Raw genomic sequence first — 25,140 nt, 5'->3', positions numbered from 1 at the left:
CTCGATCCCAGGACCCTGAGCCGAAGGCAGAGGCTTAACCCACTGAGCCACCCAGGCGCCCCAATAATTTTTAACTTTTAAAAGTAATTACAGGGGCGCCTGGGTGGCTCAGTGGGTTGGGCCGCTGCCTTCGGCTCAGGTCATGATCTCAGGGTCCTGGGATCGAGTCCCACATCGGGCTCTCTGCTCAGCAGGGAGCCTGCTTCCTCCTCTCTCTCTCTCTGCCTGCCTCTCTGCCTACTTGTGATCTCCCTCTGTCAAATAAATAAATAAAATATTTTAAAAAAAAAATAAAAGTAATTACAGAATTAAATAAATAAAAAATCTTTAAAAAAGGGGGGGGCACCCTTTTTTTTAATATCCATTTCTTTGATTTCATTGCTAGACTACACAGCAGCAGTGGTGCTTGGAATTAGTGAAACAATACTTCAGAACTATTTGGTATTAAACAAGGGAAATATTCGTATTTTCCCACCTGTACCCTAGGTTTAGATGAATATGCAAATCCAATAAATGACCACTAGGGTCTACATATACAGAATATATATGTATATGTATATACATATACAGGGATAGAAAACAGGAAGGGTTGTTGACCTCAGACTGTCCCAGAGTCTTGAGGGCTGATATTGCTCTGCTCTGCTTACCTTGGAGCCATTGACTGTCGTCATTTTGACTGAGGGCAAGATCTGGCTCCCGAGAGGTGATCTGTTATCACCAGCGTGAAGCTAAGAGAATCACTTTGTCGTCTTCTATCCTTTTTTTCCCCTGTGTTGTCAAAATTGTGGCTTTTTCCTCTGACCATGTTCATTCACCTCATTTGCTTTGCCAATGATCCTAGTGTCTCTCGGTCTTGCCAATAGTTCTTTTGAATAATTTAGGTTTGTCTCAGCAGTTACTTTTCTCCTCCTTGTGCTCCCATGTGCTGCTAACTGCTGGGAAGAAAGCAGCTATTCCTGTTGCGAAGCAGCCCAGCCTCCTGTTCTCGGCAGGGCATATGCACTGAAGTGTCTTTATCATGTGTTCCAGGGGCTGAGGTTTTGAACATTCTGTGTGGGAAGACATTTTATTGGTGGGTGAGGATTTTTAACAAACTTTTCCTATATAGGGAAAACGAGAAGTTGTTTTTCTCGTTGGATACAAGGGGCCTTTTACCATCCTTGACGCAGTGGTTCTAATTTAGGCCAAGTCCTTGGTAACAGAAAGTCATGCTGCTTTGGTGGTGACTCATGTCAAACGGAGATGTCATTTTAGTGTAGTAGTATCAGGAGCATTAAGTATGCTGCCACTGAGCTACTGCACTGAAGTTTCAGGCTGTTCTTTATGCATTGATCTAAAGCAGAGGCCCCTAAAATTATCGTAGGTGATTTTTTAAAAATATAAGCAACTTAGCATCCCAGGGAATATATGTTATCTCTTGGTTCCTATCTTAATATTCAGAGTATGGGAGCATTTGTTGTGTCTCAGTCAGATCCTTTGTAACGTTAGGACTCTCCCTCTGTACATATTGTAGGTCAGTAACAAAACAGAGACCTGAACGTGGAAATCTTTAAGGGCTGCTGTAGTGGGCTGAGTGCTGAACTGAGAGGAAAAAGAATTTCAGTTCTGTTTTATGTGGTAATGAGTTACCCACCCTTGGAAAGGTCACATAGCCTGCCATAGTTTTCTTACCTGTACATAAAATGAAATGAATAATCATCCCTGCCTTGCATATCCTGGATGACATGGATCTGTGCGTGTGCACATTCATATATACACATAAAAATGCAGAGAAATAAGAACTGCTGTTTGTTGTGAAATCAAGTTATTAATAGTCAGCCCCCAACTAAAAGTTTGTGCTAACTACAAATTGCCTGTCAGTGAGAATTTGAAGTCTGTTTATTTTTACTGACTCTAGTTTTATGGAATTACTTTCAGAGTCTAAGATGTGGGACCACAGGAGTGGTGACTTTCATCAGAGGGAACATGCTCCATGTGGCCTGGGTTGGGGATTCCCAGGTCATGCTGGTGAGGAAAGGGCAAGCTGTTGAGCTAATGAAGCCACACAAACCGGACAGGGAGGTAAGTGTGCTCTGTTCTGGGAGGGCGCACGCCACAGAGGCGGGTTTCTAGCTATTAATTAAGATTCACTTGCTTATTAGGATTACCACCATTATCTGAGCAACCATGCCCACCTTACAGAGGAGTAATAGAGAACCTTTTCCGGAAGCTGATGAGTATTTTATCTGTTGTTTACTGTTAAGGTAGATAAATAAATCCTGAATGCAATTATTTGCTTCTTTCTATTGCATTGCTGTTTAGGATGAAAAGCAGCGAATTGAGGCTCTTGGAGGTTGTGTAGTCTGGTTTGGTGCCTGGAGGGTGAATGGAAGTCTGTCGGTCTCCAGAGCTATTGGTAGGAAAAACCAATTCCTTTTTGTTTCTCCAAACTGTCCTCTTCTAGTTCATTGTCTCATATTAATTCTGCTACAAAAAGGGAAACTGAGATGGTCATTTATATTATCAGAGTGCTTATTACTGTTTAAAGTAACAATTAGATAATGCCTCTTTTAATTATTTGATCTACCTATTCATTTATATACTTAAATTCCATTATTGAAAGGGAACTATATTAAGAATTACAGAATATTAGTTTTTTTTTTTTTAAGATTTTATTTATTTATTAGGCAGAAAGGCAGGCGGCGGGGGGTGGGAAGCTGGCTGCTCCCAACCCAGCCGCCCAAGCTGAGAGCCCGATGCGGGGCTCGATCCCAGGACCCTGAGATCATGACCTGAGCCAAAGGCAGAGGCTTAACCCACTAAGCCACCCAGGCACTGCTCTTCTTCTTCTTCTTCTTTTTTTAATGGAAGTCTTTAATCTTTGGGACACAAATCTGCTTAAAACTACAGTGATCTCCATTTCACCATTTTGGATCATATTTAACTTAATTCAATTCAGTATTTTCAAGAGAATGGAAAGCTCCTCTCCCTATATTTTACCTTGCTTCTCTCTTTGTTTTCACTGAATTATAATATTACGTAAACATTATACTTTTTAGGTAAAAACAATTTTTAAAAAAATGTGGTAATATGGTGATTTGCCAAATAACCTGAGGGTTTCAAAGAATCTGTCTCCCTGGGACCTAAATTCTTCAAGAGACAGGAAAGTCAGTGAAACTATCTAAAACTTAAGAGAGTAAACAGCTGAGCTGATTGGACAGAACGCAAGGGTGTAAGTTCAAAGATAGTTCTGTTTCCATTTTTGTTTCACTTTGGCCCCTGAGTTTATGATATTTTAGGTTTTGTGGCTTAGCTTCATTTTCTGTTTTTTAAAAGCATAAATCAGTGCGCGTGTCATTACGCGTGGTATGCATGCATACTATAGTTCTTCATTCCCGCCTCCTAAAGGAATTAAATGAAGTAGTTTGACAGAGGGATAATATGGGTAAATGGAATTCACATGTAATCCCCCAATTTTGCTTATCGTTACCAAAATATTCCAGAACATTAACAAAATCTCAAAGGATTGATTCAGTTTCACCAGTGATAGGAGTTCCTCCCACTCTTTGGGAAGGTGCTGGCAAGCTGTGAAGTGGCCCAAATGTGAGCAGCAGAAGGCTGAGAAAGTGAAAGCTGAAAGATCCTGCAAGTGCTTCTGAGAAAATGAGGGTTCGTTTTTATCTCCGACTGAGAGTTATTACAAACTCTGGACTAAGATCCCAGAGGGGAAATTTCTCATTTCTGAAACACAACCCCCATGCAGAATTATTTCTAACAATTCCTCTTGATCTTATAGTCTCTGTCAGAGTATCCAAAGGTAACTTTAATGCTTGTCATAGAACCGACTTTACTAGAGCATACTTGCCTTTTCTTGCTTCTAAAAATATAACACCTGGGGAAACTAAAAGCAAAGGGAGCATGTCCTTGAATAAGAGATGGACTAAGAGAGAGCAGCAGACTCTATAGGGGAAGTGGCCTTTAGGTTGGATGTGGAAGATAGTATATAGGGGGGGAAATTCCAGGGGGAGGGGAGTACAATGCATGGGCATCTGAAAGGGGACACCATGTTTTAGGAACAGCGGCATGGACAAGGGGCTAGGGGAGAGGGTAGGAGTGATCAAAGTAAGTGCTGGCGCCAGACTGTGAAGGGGCTTATGTGCCAGGCTCTGAGTAGCCTTAGACTCTACCGGGTGAATAAGCGGAGATGCCGCATGATCAGACTCATAAGGTATTTGTAATGACGGTACGCGAGAGACCAGTGTGGAAGGCTGAGATGAGATCACTCAGGTGGTGCTGACACCGTTTCTTAGAGATGAGGGCTGCTCAAGAGGGATGCAGAGGTGGTGTAAGTTGATCAGACAGAAGTGAGTTTGTGGGGGTGGAGGAAGGCGGATTTCCAGGTCTTCGACTTGTGTGACCGGGAAAATGATAAAGTATTTGTAAAAAAGTAACAGCAGTTTGTGGGGTGGGGAGAAGGGTAGATGAGGAGTTCATTTTGGACAGATTTTACGTCCTAGATACCTGTGTGATATTTTAGGAGAGACAATTGATAAGCAGCTGGAGATACACATCTGAAGATGAGCAGAATTCTGAGTTGCAGATAAGAGATATGGGAACTCATCATTTTGGCAATAATATTAGCAGTCTGCGAAGTGATATTATATATATTAGTTGAAATTACAGGCTCGGATGGCATTGCCCAGAAAGAAGATGTAGTGTGATGAGACACCAAGGATGAGACTCATTACTTAAGGTAGAAATACACAATGAAGTCATGCTCTCTAGGTTTGAATCTTGGCTTTGTCACTTTACAAGCTGTGGGCCTTGGGAAATTAATTTCTTTGTGCCTATCTGTTCCTTGGTAAAACAGGAATACTAACACTAAATGGCTTACTGAGTTTTTGTATACCGCACAGTATACAGATGGTACACTATGCACTGTACTCAGAGCCCTGCCTGGCAGTTTAGCACATGATGATTAGTACTATTAGTAAGTGAAGGAGCCAGTGACGAAAATTAAGAAGGGATAAGAAATCTACAAGTGGGCTCTCACAGATACTAGGAGAAGAGGGTTCCTAGGAGTAAGTGGTCACAGGGCCAAGTGCTATAGAGGTCAGATGAGAGGTGGGTTAAAAAAGACATGGAATTTTGAAAATGGAAACTAACTGGTAATGTAGGAGAGAAATGTTTTGGATTAGTAGGTGGAAAAAGCCCTCAGAAAAATCAGGTGACAGAAAATGAACAATAACACAAAAGAACATGTATAGATTTAGTTTCTTGGGCAATTTAGTGGTAAAGGAAATAGTGTGGAGGCCTGAGAGAAAGAAAGGGTCACTTTTATTTATTATTTTTGTTTTTAAGATAAGGAGTTTGGATCAGAGTATGTTTGTAGGATAAAAGATGAGAGCAAGTCTAAGAAATTAGAGATGAGAGCGACAGAAGCCAGAGTCCTCGAGAGTCAGGTCCCAGAGCACAGGTCAGCTTCGAGAAGGAAGAGCCGACCCCTCTCCTCCTGACAAAATGGTAGGTGATGCAGGGAGTCTCTCTAGATTAAAATAGAAGGAAGGGGTTAGGAATGCAGGGAATTTAGGCCTGATAACCTTAATTTTCTTTGAAGTGGGAAATTAGGTCATCTACCAAAATCCAGTAGCTTAATTGGAAGAGAGGTGAAGAATGTGAGAACAAAATCGGGACCTAACCAGGGACAAGAAAAAGGACTCCTGAGCAGAGTTCAACTCTCCTTAGAAAATAAGTGACACTTAAAGCTTTCAAACTGAAAAAGCTTTTCAACTGTTTCTCCTCATGAGTCCTTCAGATTTATGATTCCCAGTTGACAGAGGCATGATGCATTTGCTAGCATAGGGGGGGAGGAGGTTGAAGATGAAAGGATGCTGCCATTTCTACCATGAAATGGATAATCATGCCCTCCTACCAAATTTGGAGGCGAGATGTCATGGATTTGACATCCAACAGTAGAGCAGGTGAAAAGCCAGAATTTTGGCAGGATTTCCCTGTGCAAATCTTTGTATGTTCTGTTCCAAACAGTTGCAGTAGCCTTTTAATTGAAGCACTAAAACAAGATTTTTGGGAACAGTATGACTCAGATCACATTTATTTTCGGAGCTGGGATTCAGAAAATAATAATGATGATAATAACAGTCAGGTGGAGTAAGGGATGGGGAAATTTAGTAAAGTGGATTGATTGGTGGAAAACACTGAATCTCATGATCGAAGTTTTGACTGATGCCTGCCAGTAGCCTATGAGAGCTGAAGTATGAAACTGATGGACTCAAAACCATGTTTGAGGGAAGATGGCTCTGGTAGCTGTATGAAAAAGACTAGTTTCTTATCTAGTATATGTTGTTCTGAGTGTCCCATCATGAAACCTACTGGATAGGGCACATGGCCCACACCAGTTCTAGCAGTTATCTCTAGGGCGCCTACTGAGTTTTGGGGACCTACTGGAGGATTAAACAGGGATGGGAAATGTCAGAGAGAACTTAGATAACAAGAGTGGTGACTGACAGAGCCAGATAATTTATGTATAATTATCTTCATTTTATCATCCCATAGTCCAAAAGCTATTTTAGTATTCCAGAGAGGACGGTAACTGATGAGGGCCTACAAGTAACCAATGCTAGGATTTGGATCCAGGCAGTCTGACTCCAGGGCTGGCATCCTTAACCACTAAGCTCTATGTCATTACTTTACAAATGACAAAGCATTTTATAAATTTTAACTACTGTTTCCCAATTATGGTACTCTAAGAGTTATTGCTAAATGCTGTTTTCTATGTAAAAAAGTAGTAAATGAGTATCCCTTGTATTACTAAGCTGTATCGTTACTTAATAGAGTAGGGACTCTTTGGCTAGGCTCTCTCCAAGTGTCCAAAGGAAAACAATGACTGTAGAGTGAATGGATCTGGAAGTGCTCCAGATCTGAAAGATCCACTGGAGATGATTTTCTCCATTGTCTGTTGATAGATGGGAGACCTTAGGCCCACACTAGGCTAGGTTTATATCTCCAATCCAAGCACCCCATATATAGCTACACATCACTCCTTAGCAGTTGCCTCTGTGTCTTTGCTTAATGCTATTTCTTCACCCGAGGGCCCTTCTCTGCCTGCTAACTAACTTATCCTTCAGGGTCCAGCTCAAATGTCATTCTATAAGTGGATGAGCTAAACAAAGGAGAAATAATGACCCAGTAGGGCCTTGGGAGTTCTCACAGTTGTTCACAAGTGGAGGATGAACAACAGCAATAAAGACGGTGGCGGGCAGGAAGAGGGGGGCTGTTGATCAGAGACAAATGAAGACACCAAAAATAAGGTAGTTCCTAAGAGAGAAATGCGGTCATACATTTTCCAGTTATTCTCTAGAAGTTACAGTAAAGCAGCATTAAAAAGTAGATAGCAAACTGGACTGGGAACCAAGAGACTTAAACGTTGTAGTTCTCATCTGAATCTTGGGATGACTTTTCCTGGCTTGACGGGAGTTGGACTTGATTTTTTAAGATCGCTTGTAACAAACCTTTCTCTGTGGTAGGAGCATAAAGCTATTAAATTGAAAACAAGGACAGAAAATTAAGTATTTAATTAAGAGAATGACCACAACTTTGTTTTTCAATGTGGATTTGTTCTCAAATCTCAAATCAAACTTAACGATTAGTAAAAAAAAGTAAATCTGTTAATCAACAAAATTTTCCAATGTAACACTGAATTTTTCAATACAACAAAAAACTTAGATTTGACGTTTATTGCCATGCTCAGCTAAGCCTAAGTCATAGCTAGAGGCACAAGATGCAGAGTGTAAGCTAGTGAGGAATTAAGCCCAGTGAATGGCAGTTATTTAAGAGTAAAGAGTGAGCAGCATCTCATTAACAAAGAATTCAAGCATTTTATCTGAAACTAGTTTATAAATTCTTTCCAGTAAATTCAGATCACAATCCAGTAACTTGTGATCAGTCACAGCATTGGCCATAAACATTCTTACATGCAAGATAAACCAAAATCTGACGTCCTTTCTAATTTCCACAGGAGACGCTGAACATAAGCCATATATCTGTGGGGATGCAGACTCTGCTTCTACTGTTTTGGATGGAACTGAAGACTACCTCATTCTGGCCTGTGATGGCTTCTATGACACCGTGAACCCTGATGAGGCAGTGAAAGTTGTATCTGACCACCTGAAGGAGAATAATGGAGACAGTAGCATGGTTGCCCACAAATTAGTTGCATCAGCTCGTGATGCTGGGTCAAGTGATAATATCACTGTTATTGTGGTATTCCTGAGGGACATGAACAAAGCTGTAAATGTTAGTGAGGAATCAGATTGGACAGAGAACTCTTTTCAAGGAGGGCAAGAAGATGGTGGGGATGATAAGGAGAATCATGGAGAGTGCAAACGCCCTTGGCCACAGCACCAGTGCTCAGCACCAGCCGATCTAGGCTATGATGGGCGTGTGGATTCATTCACTGATAGAACTAGCCTGAGCCCAGGGTCCCAAATCAACGTGCTGGAAGACCCGGGCTACCTAGATCTCACACAAATAGAAGCAAGCAAACCTCACAGTGCCCAGTTTTTGCCACCAATTGAGATGTTTGGTCCTGGTGCACCAAAGAAAGCAAATCCTATTAATGAGCTAATAATGGAGAAAAAATCAGTTCAATCATCATTGCCTGAACAGAGTGGTGCTGGAGAGTTTCCCTCTTTTAATTTGGGTTCAACAGGGCAGCAGATATACAGAATAGAGAGCTTGTCTCCTGTCTGTCCTAGGTTGGAAGATGAACAATTCAAATTCCTGGAAAAGAGAGTTTCCAGATTGTCTCATTTACGCTGTCATTATTCAAAGAGACGGCACGGATTCAGGTTTAACCCAAAGTTGTATTCATTTATGTCTGCTCAAGAGCCTTCCCACAAAATAGGCACTAGTCTGTCCTCACTTATTCGAAGTGGGAAGAGAACTAGGATGTTCAGAAGTTTTCTGCCGTGGAGGCAAAATATTTGGAAAGGATCTAGTGCAAACATGATGAGGAAGCTCAGCAAGAGTAATGATATTCCAGACCCAGGTGTCCCCTGGAGCTATAAAATATAACCCTTCCTCGTTCAAGTAGGCCAGCTAGCTCTCCCCCAATAAAAACACCACTATCAAAGTAGAAACAAGGTAGACATTTCTGAAATATATGTGCTTCATTATGAAACCATGGATGGCTCAATTCTTAAATGTAAATAGATCTCTAGGAAACTCAAAGTAGTGTTTTCAATAAAAAAAAAAAAAAGTATTGGCGGTTTCACTAGCAAAATTACACAACTGGTCCCTGTGATGTGTTTCCACACCTACATATGACCCCCACTTTACTATCCCTTCACATCACTAGTGGAAGCTTGTGAGTTAGTTATTTTAGTCAGGCTATCTAGTGTCGATAAATCTCAATGCAGGTGAAATCTGGTTTGATGTGCCTAATATATCTATGGAAAACTTAATGCAGAATCAGATGTAGTTGGGGGATGTTCCTCAAAAGACTGGGGACTATGAGGGAAACCCTCCCCCTCTTTTTTGGGTTGGTAAAAGACCAAAAGCCATATGGGTTTTAACTGGTTACAATGAAAGTAGAAAACTAGTATGAAAGTGTCATTATTTTCTGACTTGTGAGGTGGTATATAGTCAAAGAGATTTACTAATTTTTTTTCCTGTAACATAAAAGATTATAAAAATTTTCTGAATTAAAAAGTACTTCCTAGAGCTGTGTAGCTATTTGGGAGTTTCATAACCTGTTATGGTGCTTTGGGCGGGATTTTTATTATTTGTCATTTTAGAAGACCACTGTCAACTGGTTTTAACCTCTGATGCTATGATATTTTTCACTGTACCTTCATCTCAGGAATAAAACTGGTTTAATGGAGATGATGTTAGGTACAAATATACTAGAATCAAGTTGCCATTTAAAAAGGAAAAATCAAATAGTATTTCTAAGTTCACAGACAGCAAGGACATATACTACTACAAAATAAAAAGTGGTTTTGGAGAATGAAAAATACTGGTTTTAAGTTCTCTAACATTGTTTCCCCCTAGGGAATGAAGTAACTGGTGTGAAAAAGGTTGAAAGTACTGCCTAAAGTGAGCCCAGAGGCCAAGTGCAAAGGAGAAGGCAGGTAAAGGGAGACTGAGGTCTGTTTAGTTATGGAGAAAGCTCCAGTCCTGCTACAGGCAGCTTCAGACTGCACAGAGGACTCTTTCTCATTTCAGTAGTTACTTACATTGGTAATTTCAAGTTGTCTGCTTTTTGCCATTTCTGTAGTTTCAAGCTAGAAGCATATCTTCAACAACAGCAGAAAAACTCGTAATCCAATTCAGTCAGCAAAGCAGCCTCTGATTCTCTTGAGAATCTTGAGTATCTCCACATGACCTTTTTTCCTCCCCTAGTCAACTGTGGACCAGCCATGCCAATGGATAAAAGCTGCCCCCTTACTCACACCACTGGGGGGCACCAAATGCTCTTGCCGAGAAATGTCCACTGCCTGTGTTTTTACAAAATAATCCAATTACTTTATGTTCCCCAGACCCAAAATGGAAACTCAGATTCCTAGACTTTAAAAACAAAGGACTGTAGCATATTCTGGAAGCCAGTATAGCTATAGCAAATACACAAAAACTTCAAAGATCAGATTAATATGTAGATTTTATTTTTAACAATTTGGATATAAGTGGAGATTTTCAGTATTTCTCTTGATTTTGAAGTCATTTATTCTTTTTCTCAAGTCCTGTGACATGTGGCTGAGGAGGGAATAAACGTGGCTCTTTTCACCAGAATCTTTTCACCAACCTGATGTTTGACCCCCATACACGGACCTCACTCACATCTGTCATTTTCTGAAGCCTAGATCTTGTTAACAACCCATCAGGTGCAGTGTCAGTTTCAGATCACATTATCTAAGGAAACAAGAAAATAGGCAGAATATTGGTACATATCACAATCCAAAGCACTTACCTAAATTAAAATTTTTGAAGATTTCCTATAGTTGTCCATTGCTACTGTTTTTGATCAGAAGAAGGTGAAAGGAAAGATACAAATGATAGGTTTCTTCCAGTGGGGAAAAATGGTTGAATGGAACTCAGATGAATACAGACCACATCTTTAAGGGTCTGAATTCTGTAGATCTGACTATATAAGCAGTGTTAATTCCATTTTTCATACCAGTAGCCCTCTAGAAAATAAAGCAAAGTAGTTCTATAGTGTGGTCAACTTATAAACCAATATTGTGAAAAATAGCAACTTCCATTTGTTCTCAACATGCATATTTATAGAGTAGTTAGGTACCATTTGTAAGGTAAGTCCTTTAAAATTCTATAATATTAAAGTAGTGGTTATTGGTATGATATATGCTGCTCTTGGTTCTATAAACTAGGTAAAAAGCAGTGCTTTGTGAAATGCAGTGTTATATCTTAATGCCACTGGTGATAGAAAGTAGTTCCCTTCAGTTCAAATCCTGTGCCCTTATTTGCTGCTTGCTAATGTAAGCAATAAGTACCCCTCTAACTACTGGTATCTATACATTCTGTAACTTGTATTTAATGATGGTGTACCTGGTGACTGTAAAAATATTAGACAGTATAAAAAGTATATAATATATATTAACTGTTAATGCTGAGGTAATAGTCTGTGAATTACGTGTTTTGTACTTTTAATAATTGTGTAATTGTGGTGGTGAAAATCCTACACTCAATCCTTAAGAGTGACGGTATCCCTTTTTCAATTTAACATGATCTGCATCAATTTGTTTGCCTGCTACAGTGTTGTTAGAATAGGAAATAGTAAAACCAATACAAACAAGAAAGTGTAGTACTTGTTAGGGAAACAGACTTCAAGTTACCAAATGAAGTCGTTACAAACTCCTTGTACATTCACTGTGAGTTTCAAAGGGAATCAGTCCCTAACTTAAAGGTTTCCTTTGTTCACTTTCTCGATGTGTACTTTTGAGGGATATCTGAGGTTTAGCAACATTACAGCACCAAACACTGGGGCAATTAATCCCACTTACATCTGTGCTAAAGAGGATGGTGGAAACACATATGTATATACCTTTTCTTTACCTAGAAGTGCCATCCACTGTCCTTGAATTAATAAGATTAAAGTTTCTGTTGCATTTAAGTTAACTAGGAGGATCCTTGAAAGTAACACCTTTTCCAAGGACAATGTCAACAATGTCAGTGTCAACACCGAGTCTGATTCTGACCACATTTATAGTGGTATAATGTCAATGTGGTGGTATAGTGTCATGCCGCATCTTCACGACAACCATACTCCATTGCTGGAACACTGTGCCAGTAAGAAATGCAACATCTGATGGGCAGAGGAAAATGATGCATAAAGAAATTCAGTGTTTACAGATAAAACTGCTGTGGTTCAAGAATTTCCTTCCCCATCAAAGCCTTGCCAAGGTTTTGTGAGAAAGTGACCTGTAAATTATTAATTTAGTGTTTAAATATAATTTATTCACTCGACCATTCTTGCCTACGCAAGGCCATAAAGGGGGATACTATAGCTTAGGTCACATCATCGTTTCAAACAATTTTTCTTTGAGTCATAAATTAGCAAAAGAACATACTTTTTTTTACCTTTTAAAATCATGTCATATTAATGGACAGATTACCCACTCTTCTGTTCTGACCTGTGAATAGCTTAAATGTTTTTCTTTCCAAAGTAAGATACCGCCAGTATTATCACATGACTATTTTCCAGACGAATGGTACTGTGTTGAAAATAATTGTTACTTCATCTAGCAGCATTTTATTTTCTATTTTGAAGACTATTTATTGTACTCATTGGGAAAAAGCAAATAAGACAGGGAACTCCAGATTGACACAGCAGTTGTTCTGGAGAAGGAAATACTCTAATAAACTCTGATGTATTAGATAACCCACAGATACATCATTGTTAACTCTTACTCTAGGTGCTCTTTGGTGAGAGATAGGCTTTGTTCCCTTGTTCATGACATTTCTCTGCAAAGAATTCTCTATGGAGTGAAGCAAATGAAGTGAATCATTTCTTACCAAGTAGATTTATCAATTTACAGACCTGCTCTACAGCTCACTTTTGAGTTAAGTTGTAATCATGAGTGGTCCTTCATATTTTATTAATTAAAACTGTTTATTCAGGTAAGACGTATGTTGAAATTTTGCCAATACCTTAATAAAACCCAGCAATTTAAACCACATGTCATTTGTCTTTTTATTCAAAGGAAAGATAATTTACTTAGTGCTAAGGTTAATTATAGCAATGATGAACCTCAAACCAAGCATAACTCCTAACCTAGATTAATTCAGACTCTGCAATACAAGTCTCAGCAGGAGGAAAAGGCCTGCCATTTGCAGGTATAAAAATAATTCACCAAACGATCTACTGCCCTACACAAGATGTGTCTCTTTCAACAAAATATATAAAGCCATATGAAAACAAAAAGTGTGTTCTGAAGACTGAAGAAATCAGTCTTAATACGCAAAGTAATCTTGAGAAACAAGAACAAAAAGTATCACATCGCAGATTTCAATATCTACTCTAAAGCTGTAGTAATCAAAAGAGTATGGTACCAGCACAAAAGAGACCTAATGGTCAGCCGAACAGAATAGAGAGAGCCCAGAAACCCACAAGGTCAATCTAGGACAAAGGGTAAAAGTACACAAGAGGGAAAAGCCAGTCTCTTCAATAAATGGTGGTAGGAAAACTGGACCACACACTTTACATGATACACAAAAATAAACTCAAAATGGATGACATACCTAAGTGTGAGCCCTGAAACCAAAAAATCATCTCCTAAAAAATAAGTAGAAACAGACCCGCAACTACAGAGAACTGATAGTTGCCAGAAGAGAGGGTCGCAGGAACATGGATAAAGGGGATTGGGAGATACAGGCTTCCAGTTACGGAATAAGTCACAGGGATTAAAGGTACAGCGTAAAGGAACAGAATCAGTGGTATTGTAATAGCGTTTTATGGTGACACATGGTACTGTCACTTGGGAGCATAGCATAGTATATACAGATGTTGAAATCACTATGTTGTAATATCAACTAGATGTCAAAGAAAAAATACACAACCCTGAAAAAAACCCACAAAAACCACCAGACTCTGAGGGCAAAGGTTTAGGAACAGAGAATTTAAAATAACTATGGCTAACACGTTATGGAAAAGATCACCCAAGATCTTATGGGTGATTTCAGCAAAGAGAAACTATAAATAGAAATACTAGGAATGAAACACAACACAGATGATGAGTGATTCGGACTGGCTAGTTAGTGGATTGTACATTGCTGAGGAGAGAATCGGTAAACTAAGATAAACCAATGAAAATTACCCTAACTGAAAAACGCGTGTACATGCATGCGCACGCACATAAACACACACAGTGAAGGGAAAACGAAGACAAAATACTCAGAGCAGAACATATGTAAGGTCTGCAGAACAACATCAGTTTAACATATGCATAACTGGAATCCGAGAAAGAGAATAGGGCAGAAGAAACAATTGAAAGATGGCCAAGAATTTTTGAAAATTTAATGACAGACCTCAAACCACAGATCCAGGAACCTCACAGAATACAGAGCAGGATAAACACCAAAAATACACACCTAGGAAAAAGAAATCCCTTCCAGATGGTTTCACTGGTAAATTCTACCAAATATTTTAAAAATAAATAACAATTTTATACATTCTCTTAAGATTTATTTTGTAAGGTCAGCATTACTCTGATACCAAATCAGATGAAGACCGAAAAACCAAACTACAGACTAATATCCATCATGAGTATAGATGCAGAAATTCTCAGCAAAGGATCAGCAAAACTGGTACCACTTGTTAGAATGGCTACAATAAAAAAATGCTGACAGTAGCAAGTGTTTATAGGATGCAGCTAGAACCCTCATATGTAGTGCTGCTGGTGATGTAAAATAGCACTGCTGCTTCTGGAGAAGTTCAGCAGGTTCTTACAAAGTGAAGCAGTACGTACCACGTAATTCACTGAGATGAGTTCTGAATAAATAACTGGAGTTAGGCCAAATCTCACAGTTTAAAGGCAAAGTTCTCTCACTTCAAACACCAGCTGCCAACTCTGGGGGCCCCAGGCCACCCTCATTTCTCACAAATGACTACAAATTTGGGGTTCCCACCATCCCCCCCTCAGGTTTGAAAGTTTGCAAGAACAACTCACAGAGCTCAGGGAAATCCTCTACTTACAGTTTTATTATACAAAAGGATATGTATATCAAAACCAGGCAAAAGAAAGGACATATAGAGGTCTAGACAAGTATACGTGTGAAGGTTCCTTGTGATCAGGCATTTTATCCTCCCAAAACAACGGATGACCGTACAGAATACTGTCTACCATGGAAGCTCATCTGAGTTTCAGTATCCAGAGATTTCACTGGGGTTTCATAAGGTAAGTGTGACTGACTCACTGGCAATGAAGCTGGACTATTCAGGCTGGTACCGAGTGACTATAGCCCCAATCCTCTAATCCCATGATTAGTTCTTCTACTGTTCCAGCCTCCACTCCCTGTCCTGAGTTATCTCATTAGCATAAACATTCAGGACCCACCATAAGTAACAAAAACACTTCTATCATTCTGGAAATTCCAAGGACTATAAGAGGCTATATCCAGGGAGCCAGAGACACAGGGCTGCCAGATTCTTTATTACACACACATCCAGCAATCCCATTCCAAGGTATATATTACTCTAGAGAATGAAAACACCTTCACACAAATGTTTTTAAGATTCATCATCACCCTAAACTGGAAATAATCCAAACATCCTTCCAAGGGTGAATCAACTGTGGTATACCCATAGAGGGAAATACTACTCAGTAATAAAGGAATAAAGAAAGTACTGATTCACACAAGATGAAACTAAACTGCATTTTGTTAAGTCAAAAGCTATCTGCTGATTCTAGTTAAATGACATTCTGGAAAAGGGAAAACTAAAAGATCAAGATTGCCAGCAGTTGGGGGAGGGGGGTACCAGGGAAGATGTGCCTCGTGTGAGGGAATTCTGAGGTGGACTGAACTGTCTGATGTAGTATTATGGTGGCAGATACACACGACTATCTGGCAAAACCCACATACACTGCACTATATCTCAAAGACTGAATTTTAATGTATGTAAATTTAAAGATCAACCAGGATATGTGGGGAGGACAAAATGCAGACTCTAACAGATGAATCTTACTTTATTACAAATGAATCATATAATCACACTGAAGAGGATGGTGCAGAAAGGAACTAATGTAACTCAATCTTGGGACCTAAATAACTTTAGGAAAGTGTATGACATGATACTGAAGGCTAAAAAAAAAAAACCAAAACTGTACGCCAACACTATACTCAGTTGCTAAATTTGTTCCTCACAAGGGTTATAGGTCAACAGTAGAGAAACTGCTTGGTTTTTATGTTAAAGTTGAACAAATATGTAAATATACTGTAGCTAATGAGAGCCAAGCTGTTAGAGAAAGATAAATCAAAGGGGAGCACTGTGGAGTTGGGACTGGTATCGTAGGCTCCAATAAAGACTCCTGGTTTGTCTTCATAAAACATATTTACATAAATGTGCAAAGATATATAGAGCTGTGTTTGCATGAGTAAGCATATATGATGGTTTCTATTCTACCCACTGAGAGGACCTAAAAGCAGTGACGTTCTAGTAAGTCACCACACCTAAACATCCAATCTTGCTTTCTAAATACCACTGTCCAGGAAAAAGAAAAAAAAAAACAATGGGTGAGAGAAAAGGAGAAAAGACCAGGTAAACGTGCAGCACCCAGTATGGGGGGAGGAGGGAAAGAAGGAGTCGGGGCGGGGGGGGGGGGGGAGGATGGAACACACCAAAAGGAAACAAAAGCTGACTTGAATTTCTGGCAGCCAAAACTGGGACAAACTGAACTGTAAAATGATGATAATATTAGATCATAAAGAATAAAATAAGTATCTATACCAAGATCACACTGACAAATAAGGGGTTGCATAATAAAAAAAAAAAAAACCCAAAAACTAAATGGGGAAGAAGGGACAACTGTTCAGTACAGAAACCCCATGCATAAGAAATTAGAGAAAGAGAAAGCCATTAGAACACTGCAGTAGGGCGCCTGGGTGGCTCAGTGGGTTAAGCCACTGCCTTCGGCTCAGGTCATGATCTCAGGGTCCTGGGATCGAGTCCCGCATCGGGCCCTCTGCTCAGCAGGGAGCCTGCTTCCCTCTCTCTCTCTCTCCGTGGCTGCCTCTCCATCTACTTGTGATTTCTCTCTGTCAAATTAATAAATAAAAAATCTTAAAAAAAAAAAAAAAAGAACACTGCAGTAATAACTGTTGTAGGGAAGACCCACTGGTGGGTATTAAAATTAGTAAGAGAGAAAACAGAATATTTGCATAGTCTCAAAGCATTTGTCCCCAATATTTAGTAATTACAAAGGGAAAAACATAAATAGTGGGAATCCTGGCAGACATCACCTTGACCAAGTAATCAAGATTGACATCATCAAAAATAAATACCTGCATTATACAGCCCCTGATATAAGGCACCGAGAAGGGCACATCACCTCTGTGGTAGCCTTTCCAATAAATGCTTCACCTCAGTTAAATATAAGAAAACAGCAAACAAACCCATATAGGGTTTTATTTTATTCTTATAAAATAATTGGTGTCTTTAAAAAAATGTCAAGGTCATGAAAGAAATTAAAGACGAGGAACTGTCATAGGAGGACACTAGGGAAACACGACAACTAAATGTACTGTGGGATGCTGGAGTGGATCTTGGAACAGAAAAAAGACATTAATGAAATAACTGGTGAAATCAGAACAAATTCTGCAATTAATAGTACTGTAAACAAGACTAATTTCCTAGTTTTGATTACTGTTCTACAGTTACAGAGGACATTAACAAAAGCAGAAGCTGAGTAAGCTCGGTAACAGGTATATGGGGACTCTCTCAAGATTTCTGTATCTCTTTTGCTAACTCTAAAATTATCTCAAAATAATAAAATTATCTGAAAATAAAAGTTAAAAAATAGGACAGCTTTTAGTTCTTTAATTATTAGGTAAAAAAAAAAATGCTGGGTTTGGTTCAAGTGTGATGAATTGAAAAACGTACGAGGACCAGGGGCGCCTGAGTGGCTCAGTGGGTTAAGCCGCTGCCTTCGGCTCAGGTCATGATCTCAGGGTCCTGGGATCGAGTCCCACATCAGACTCTCTGCTCAGCAGGGAGCCTGCTTCCCTCTCTCTCTCTCTGCCTGCCTCTCCATCTACTTGTGATCTCTCTCTATCAAATAAATAAATAAAATCTTAAAAAAAAAAAAAAAGTACGAGGACCAGCAATTCATTCCATCCTTGTGAGCGGTGTTGAAGCCTGAAGGAATCACCTTCCCTCCCCAAACTGCATGGTTCTGTCAAAGCGGGTATGACACTCATATCATCTACCTCAAAGTTACTTAAGGATTCACTGACACAGTTGGTCAAAGTTGTCCAGAAACAGTATGTTTGTGCACAATGCAAGCAGTAACTACTACATCCTTAGGCCTGAGAGAACACATTTATTAAGAAGAAATTTTCCATAGGGCACTTGGGTGGCTCAGTCGGTTAAGCGTCTGCATTCAGCTCATGATCCCGGGGTCCTGGGATCGAGTCTCGCATCCAGCTCTCTGCTCGGTGGGAAGCCTGATTCTCCCTCTCCCATTCCCCCGTTTATGTTCCTTCTCTCTATCTCTGTCAAATAAATAATAAAATCCTTACTGCTTCTAGGCCTTTGGTGAAGATAAAGTATAATAATAAAATCTTAAAAAAAAAAGTCCAGTAATAAATGTGAGATAAAAGTACTAAATACTGGGGGCACCTGGCTGGCTCAGTCAGCAGGGCATGTGGCTCCTGATCTTGGGGGCAGGAGTTCAAACTCGTGTTGGTGGTAGAATTTACTTAAAAAACAAAACAAAGCTGAATACGGAAACAAGGTAACGGTGGAAGGAGAGACTAAGAACTACTATGCTTTTTGGCTAAAAGGGTAAAAATATAAAGGAAAAAACAAAAAAAAAAAATTACAAAAGAAAAGACAGGATACACAAAGTTCCAGAATGTAGCAGCAGAGCAGAGGAACTCATGAAGCACAGACTGCAGGCAGGACAGTTCTAAGGGCGGGAGGGTGCGGGGAGGAGGAATGGGAGGGAGCGCTTTTGAGCCGAATCTCCTGCAGACCGGATCATGAACACCCCAGTGGGGAGAGGGAAAAGGAACTGGTACCTATTCCTAGGACTTCTTCCCTCACTCCCAGCTACCAACAACCTAGCAGAGCCAAAGCAGGCACCCCACACCAAGGAAGAGGGAAAACACAAGGCTTCCTGGCACCACTGAGGAATCTGGTGCAGACTTCACATATAACAAGGCTAGAAACTGGGAAAGGAATTCTGTTTTTCAAAGATCCCACTACTAAAAGCCACGGGGTTCTTCATCTTTGAAGAAATCTTTTGGTCTTTCAGGTTTATGATTCTGTGATGGGATAGCAGTTGCCCATCACCCCCTACCACAAAACAAAGCACAAAAGAACTAATCAAATGTTTTATCTTTTTGACTTAAAAATCATGCTTTTTAAAAGCCTAAACCACTATACTAAAAACACATGAAGTGGGGTGCCTGGGTGGCTTAGTGGGTTAGGCCGCTGCCTTCGGCTCGGGTCGTGATCTCAGGGTCCTGGGATGGAGCCCCGCGGCGGGCTCTCTGCTCAGCAGGGAACCTGCTTCCCCCTCTCTCTCTCTGCCTGCCTCTCTGCCTACTTGTGATCTCTGTCTGTTGGATAAATAAATAAAATCTTAAAAAAAAAATAAAAATAAAAACACATGAAGTTCCCATTAATATCAACAGAGCAGAGGCCAGCAAATTTTATCTGTGAAGGGTGTGAGAGTATTTTAGGCTATGAGGCCAGAAGGTTTCCTTTGCAGCTACTCCACTTGTAGGGCACAAACAGCTACTGATAATCCATAAATGAACGGATGTTAACTGTGTTTCAGTCCCATTGTTTACACAAACACAGAGCAGTAGGGATTTGGCTCAAGGACAGCAGTTTATCTACCTAGAGAGAATGCCAGGCACTTGTTAACTGACTCCCAAAGGTCTTCTTCAATGGACTGTGAGAATTTATATAAACTGCCTATTTTTTTTTAAAGATTTTATTTACTTATTTGACAGAGAGAAAGATCACAAGTAGGCAGAGAGGCAGGCAGAGAGAGAGGGGGAAGTAGGTTCCCCAACAAGCAGAGAGCCCGATGGCGGGGCTCGATCCCACGACCTGAGCCTAAGGCAGAGGCTTAACCTACTGAGCCACCTGGGTGCCCCAAGCTGCATATTTCTTACTATTTTATAATTCTCAAACAACATGACTTGAAGTGAGCTGGAGCCCAACAAAAGAGACATGATTTTCTTTACCACAATAGAACTGCCTCTGAGTACTCATTCTGTCCTTTAGTTACCCTACTAGTTTATTCTTGAAACAGGTTGGTAAAACCTGTTGTCAACTTTAATTATGAAATAGAGGATTTTAATACCAGGAGAGCAGGTTCAATATTTCTTTAGAAACTTACACTTCTTGCTTTTCAAGAAATAGATTTTATTCTTAAATATGGAATCAGAATATGGTACAAATAGGTTCTTAAAATACAAGAGAACATGCCAATTAAGCTCAAAATATTTTCCCTTCAAAGTTTTTGTGCAAGTATAAAGAACTAAATACCTTCAAATTTTCCTGCAGCTGTAACAAACAAAAATAGTCTTGCTGATGTAGTGAATTCAAATTCTACCAAATTAAAAGGGTCTCAACTAGCTCTCAATTCATCTAAAATAAGGGTTGTACTCCTGACTGTTTTTATACATAACTTGAAAGCGTAAGAAAAGCCAGAAAAATACTCAAGATCCAAATATATCACAGTCCAAATACCACTATCCCATTCTAGGAAATCCAGACTAAAAAAACCCTCAAGGTCATGAAAATTAAGGGCAAAGGTTAACAACATTTGGATTTTAAATAGTGTACCTCCTCCCAATAAAGTCAGAGGGATACCTCAAAATGCTACTATATAGATTGACCCAAGAGAAACTCCTGATTAAATCACCCATGCTAGAAGCATTTACAAGTAAATTTCCCAAATGCATAGTCTTTTCTCAGGCTTTTCTTAGTTCTTAACCACATGTAGTTTTCTGTATTTTGAAAACAACAGAATTATAAAGATACATGGGAAAGTACTGAGTTCTATATCAAATACAAGTTTAAAAAAAGAGCTGGCAATAGCGAGAGATTCAAAGTAGTCAATCATATTCGTGTTTGTGGATTCCAACTGATGAGTCTCATTTTAAAAAATCTACTAATCAATTCTTAAAATGGTTTGCCCTCAACAGTAGAGGTGCAAAAATTCTTATAACTTCATCCATTACAATGTAGTACAGGGCTAAGAGAAAGTTGGATTTAAAAAATTATCACAACAGAATGTAATCCATCTAACAGACACAGAAAAGTGTTAAAGAATGTATCAGAAATGCCTTAGACTCTTATTGCATGATAAACTACCTAACAACTACACAGCAGCATGCCAAAACTTAGCATGTTACCAAGCGAATCCTAAATTTTTATTTCTTATATTATAGTTATATAATATTTACATGTATATGTATGTATATATACATAAATGTATATATATAAAACTTCTTACATTATAGTGCTTAAATATTCCCAACTAACTTCTAAGGAGGAAAATGTACCCATATATATTACCAAGAGTCTAAGTCGGTCTCTTAATTTCCCCACGCATTTACTAACGTCTACACAGCTTAACAGCCTCTATCATACACAGGCAATGTGAATAGAAAAACAAAAAAACAAACAAACAGAAAAAACAAAAACAAAGAAAAACAACCCAGGAGCTTCCTGTTTCACTTTAATAAACTGCAGAGGCATGGTATTTTCTCAAGTTAATTTTATTAACAAAAGTGCGAACTGTTTTGAACAAAAGCAAACCATGAATCACAGCATTTAGCAAGACATTAGACATGGGAAATAAGTAAAATAGAAGTAGATGAGGCGCCTCTCACATGTGTATGAGATTCATGCTTCTTCAACAGTCTTACCAACTCTCAGTGTAACGGTCACGAATAGTACAGCGGCTCAAACACAAATGCAGGAGCCCGGTGGGAAGTCTGGCAATTATTTGGGGCTGATTGAGCATGAAAGTAAACATTATACCACAGTTTCATGTAAACCACTGCGCAGTATGTATGAATCTTTAAATGTACTGACACTGAAACCAATGTCCAACTAATGAAAATAAGAGAAAAGAGGGTTTTAAAGCGCTTCTTGCACTACAGTTGTTTAGTAAAAGGTAGGAAAAAAAAGAAGTAATTTTAAATGATCTTTCATGTGTTTGTATGACTGGGAAACAAACAATTCACATGAACTTCGCTCATTTTAAACTTATATTTCCAAAAGTTCTACAACAGAAAGATTATGTGCCAATAATCAGTGTGCCTGCACTTGGACAAACAAGAACAGTTAAATAAATCAACTTTAGTCAGCTAACACACTCCAAAAAGGAGAGTCAGCCTAGTTTTGTTTTAGATAATCACATAAAGTATCTACAGGGCAAAATCTACACAAAAAATCATTTTTCTGTTTCCTAATTTACAGGCATTAATGAAGCTATAAACTATTATTAAAACCCAAAACATGAAGGTGGTCATTTAAACACAACTGAGCATCCAGCCACGGACAGAAGAGCACCGAGGATTAGCAGGACATGGAGCGCATGCACTGGCTCTTTGCACACTTTGTGGCAGTTAATCATCTTTCTAGGGTAGTAAACAAACTGCCTTTTATGAATATACTAATTTACTGAGTTGATTGAGGACTACACTGCTAATTCATTACATTACACAGAATTCTTTTTCCCACGCTGTTAATTTTTTCCTGCATACTGATGTCACATACTATAAATTACACTACTTTCTAAAGTTTCAGAATTACTATTTCAGGTAGAGATGATGAAAAAAATAAGACCTAATCTGATTATCTCACTGATGACAATTTGAGCACCAACTACAGCAAATCTCAGGGGCAAGGTAGCTTGCAAGTCAGTTCTCTTGATTTGAAAATTACCTTCCGCCGCTTCCGTCAGTATTAAAGCTGAGGTCTTCAGGGCCTATTTGGTCACCATCAGGAAAACTGGAATGCGTATCTAAGATAAAAATTTAAAAGCAGATAACAGTTTTTAAACACCAGTAGTTTCTTTTCCATGTCCTTAAATGATCTTACCAAGCATATTATTTAAGCGGTAAAGATGTACTGGGTAGCAGATAAACCTCTGTCTTCAAAGCACTTGTGATCTGAGGCAGGTATAAGCAAGTACAAAGGGAAAATAAACAAGAAAAAGTAAAATGTGTAATACCCATAATTAGAATAGGAAAGGCACTGCCTAACTTTGTCCTCCTAGGGACACTGTGGGAGCAGCTGAAGAAGGGAAGAGGAAATGAGGAGATGTATATACTCTGAAGACTAATTCTGTAAACATAAAATGTATTTTAAAGCAAATTAAATCGTACATGCAAGTACCACTACAAGCCCATCAGCACTCAAAATACTTGCCCCAAATTTGTCTGCCTCTTTCAGAAACAGAAAATTACTAAAAGCGTCATACTTAAAAATCATCCAATGCTTAGCTCTGTTTTGAAAAACACTAGAATACCAGGGAAATCTGTAAAATTGTAAAGCTGACAACTAGCACGAGCCTGACAATGTTGTCATTCCAGCAAATCTTGCCGAGGAATGCTCAGAGTGATCATGAAGGTCTGGATACAATACTGACGATGGTGACGGATGTCAGCTACACTTACTGTGCCCATCATTTCACACTGTATATGTAATAGCAAATCATTAGATCGTACTCCTAAAACAAAACATAGCAAAAATACTAACAATGACTTTCTCTCAGTAAGTGTTATTCCTAAAACTATTTTGGGAGGAACAGGACATTTAAAAAAAATGATGTTTCCACCAACTAAATGCATTTCTAAGAAATCAGGAGAAATCTTTTGAAAAGTTACCTCATTAGCTAGGCTAATAACACCTAATAACATCTGAACCCTCCCCAGGGGTTGACAAATATTTCTATACCAGGGCATATAGTAAATATTTAGGCAACTGCCTCTGTTGAAAGTCTTCTCAGTTTCGTTTTTGTTTTAAACAACTCTATGCACCCTAAAAGCTACGCTCAGGTCCCAGGCTGTACTAACGCAGGCTGCCGAGCCCTGCTCTGCCAAGCAGCAGCCGGCCGGTGTCTGACCAGCCAGAGAGCACCGAGCAAATTGTTCTCAGGGTTCACCATATAGTTTACCCCACAGAATGTTTTCTCACACTTGACAGTAGTTAAAGAAAAAAAAAGCAGCAGAAACAGCAAAGAAGCAGCAGCAGCAGCGACAGCGGCAAAAGAGACCTTTTATTAATCTCTGTAAAAGGAGACCAGGTGCTGCACCTTCATCTGGGGGCTGCGCCATGTAAGAGTCGTCGAACCCTCCCACGCTGGCGTGCTCTTCCTGCTCCTCGTTCTCAGTGTCACATTCAATATCGCTGTCACTACTCATCCCTGGCAGGAAAGAAGGGGAGAACGTGTTTCTGACAAGAAACCACTGTAAATGAAAGGAAAAGGAAGTCTCCTCATCTACTAACCCGAGATTCCTAGTAATTTTCCACTGGATCCCAAGCCAATGTAAGACCCCAAACAAATAATAAATAAAGAAGTAACCGCGCAGACCTCAGTTCTCTTTAGTTATTTAGAGCAGTGGTTTTATTTCTGTTCTCAAAGATTAAAACTGCCCTTTCTACAGTGTCTGCAAGTAGTAACTGAGATCAGTATTAACTTCATTATACCAAGAATAGTTTTTTCTAGAGACTCTGAATCCTGATTCAATATAAATGTTGTTGTTTCTAGCCTAAAACATATAGTCACATTTATATTTACGTGTATATGTGTGTATAAAAAATACCAGTAATTCAAGCAATAAATGAGGTATTATCCCATTTGGGCCTCTAACTTTTTTCTTATGTATATCACTTGATTTTTAAAAGAAAAAAAATCTATAGAAAGTACTTCTGTT

The 25,140-nt window shown here is 39.2% G+C and overlaps 2 protein-coding genes across 5 annotated transcripts in view; one reads left to right on the top strand and one right to left on the bottom strand.

Annotated features, from left to right (window-relative positions):
• Positions 1-13,193, top strand: part of PPM1E (protein phosphatase, Mg2+/Mn2+ dependent 1E) — a 204,299-nt gene extending 191,106 nt beyond the window's left edge. The window contains exons 5-7 of the mRNA XM_082705910.1: positions 1,918-2,061; positions 2,302-2,395; positions 8,015-13,193. Coding sequence (XP_082562036.1) covers positions 1,918-2,061; positions 2,302-2,395; positions 8,015-9,072 — 1,296 coding nt within the window. The 3' untranslated portion in view covers positions 9,073-13,193. The remainder of the gene's footprint in view (positions 1-1,917; positions 2,062-2,301; positions 2,396-8,014) is intronic.
• Positions 10,640-25,140, bottom strand: part of TRIM37 (tripartite motif containing 37) — a 135,721-nt gene continuing 121,220 nt past the window's right edge. For 2 of the 4 annotated variants that reach the window (XM_082705899.1, XM_082705900.1), the window contains exons 23-25: positions 24,519-24,629; positions 23,147-23,225; positions 10,640-10,908 (exon numbers count right to left, since the gene is read on the bottom strand). In XM_082705899.1, coding sequence (XP_082562025.1) covers positions 10,905-10,908; positions 23,147-23,225; positions 24,519-24,629 — 194 coding nt within the window. In that variant the 3' untranslated portion in view covers positions 10,640-10,904. Of the gene's footprint in view, positions 10,909-23,146; positions 23,226-24,479; positions 24,630-25,140 lie in introns of all 4 variants that reach the window. The other 2 variants (XM_082705898.1, XM_082705897.1) reach the window with 1 other exon arrangement.

The sequence above is a fragment of the Mustela nivalis genome, assembly GCF_964662115.1.
Source record: "Mustela nivalis genome assembly, chromosome: 17".
Classification (NCBI taxonomy): Eukaryota; Metazoa; Chordata; class Mammalia; order Carnivora; family Mustelidae; genus Mustela; species Mustela nivalis.
Note: the sequence above shows the minus strand (reverse complement) of the source record. Positions and strands in the feature narration are given on the sequence as shown.